This window comes from Procambarus clarkii, chromosome 7, assembly GCF_040958095.1.
Source record: "Procambarus clarkii isolate CNS0578487 chromosome 7, FALCON_Pclarkii_2.0, whole genome shotgun sequence".
NCBI classification, from domain to species: domain Eukaryota; kingdom Metazoa; phylum Arthropoda; class Malacostraca; order Decapoda; family Cambaridae; genus Procambarus; species Procambarus clarkii.
Genome location: NC_091156.1, coordinates 14,393,334 through 14,394,731, shown reverse-complemented (window position 1 = coordinate 14,394,731; position 1,398 = coordinate 14,393,334). Strand labels below are relative to the sequence as shown.

General features: G+C 42.6%; 1 protein-coding gene across 1 annotated transcript; it reads left to right on the top strand.

Moving 5' to 3' along the window:
- The first annotated feature begins 241 nt into the window (after positions 1–241).
- Positions 242–724, top strand: LOC138357759 (uncharacterized). The gene has a single exon (XM_069314771.1). The coding sequence runs from the start codon at positions 242–244 to the stop codon at positions 722–724; it is 483 nt and encodes a 160-aa protein (XP_069170872.1).
- Positions 725–1,398: the final 674 nt, after the last annotated feature.

The following is a 1,398-nucleotide window of genomic DNA, read 5'->3' as shown; positions in this document are numbered from 1 at the left end:
TATATGATTTACTAGCAAACAGAGGTGGATAGTTATGTATTTGTCCTTCAGAGGATGATATAAAGTGGGATGAGTTGAGGCGTAGGGCAACACGCCAGGTATTATCTCACGGTGGTTTAGGCTTTTCCTATCATTGATATCTGTGTGTTGCTGACGCCACAAGAGCGTCTGTGCCTTATGGCACAGATACTCACTTGAGCGCTGTGCCACAGCAGCAGCAGCATAAAAAATACACTGTTTTATGCCCGTTGTGGCAACTGCATCTACTACTGCTAACAGATCTACTACAGCTGACAAATCTACCACTGCTGATGTGTCTACCACTTCTGACACGTGTACCACTTCTGACACGTCTACCACTTCTGACACGTGTACCACTTCTGACACGTGTACCACTGCTGACACGTCTACCACTTCTGACACGTGTACCACTGCTGACACGTCTACCACTGCTGACACGTCTACCACTTCTGACACGTGTACCACTTCTGACACGTGTACCACTGCTGACACGTCTACCACTTCTGACACGTGTACCACTGCTGACACGTCTACCACTGCTGACACGTCTACCACTTCTGACACGTGTACCACTGCTGACACGTCTACCACTGCTGACACGTCTACCACTGCTGACACGTCTACCACTGCTGACACAGGAATAATTCTTACACGCGGTCTTTCTCGTGTGATAGCGACGGTAATCGGCAGGACGAGCAAATGATCATTATAGAAACAATAATTACTCGATAATTATAAACAATAGTTGAATCTTTTAATTGTGTGTGTGTGATAATTTATGAAACATATTTTAATTAATTTAAATTTAAGCATTATATTAATTAAATAATTCACATCATAATATTCATTACTTACGAGTGGCATAAAAAATAATTCGCTGAGGATATGCAGGCTTTTAACTACGTGTTTAATACTGTAATATTTGGGGGAAATAGAATGAAGTACATGTGCTTCTGTGTGTATGTGCTTCTGTGTGTATGTGTGTGTGTGTGTGTGTGTGTGTGTGTGTGTGTGTGTGTGTGTGTGTGTGTGAGAGAGACAGAGTGAGAGAGAGAGAGAGAGACAGAGAGACAGAGACAGAGAGAGATAGAGAGAGAGAAAGAGAGAGACAGAGAGACAGACTGTGTGAGAGAAGGGAGAGGGGGGGGTGAGAAATAGACAGAGTCATATATCAAAAAGACGTATTATACCCATAATTCCCCAGCATACGAGCCTGTATCCCGGTTATCTATTAATGCAGGAAGTTGGTAATCTTATTCGGAATGTTTACAGAATACAAAGCTTGTCTAAGCTTGGATACACAGCTTTACGACAAATAATTAGCGCTAAATCTTCGCTAGGGTTCTCATTCATATCTTCCAGTGATATAACAGCATC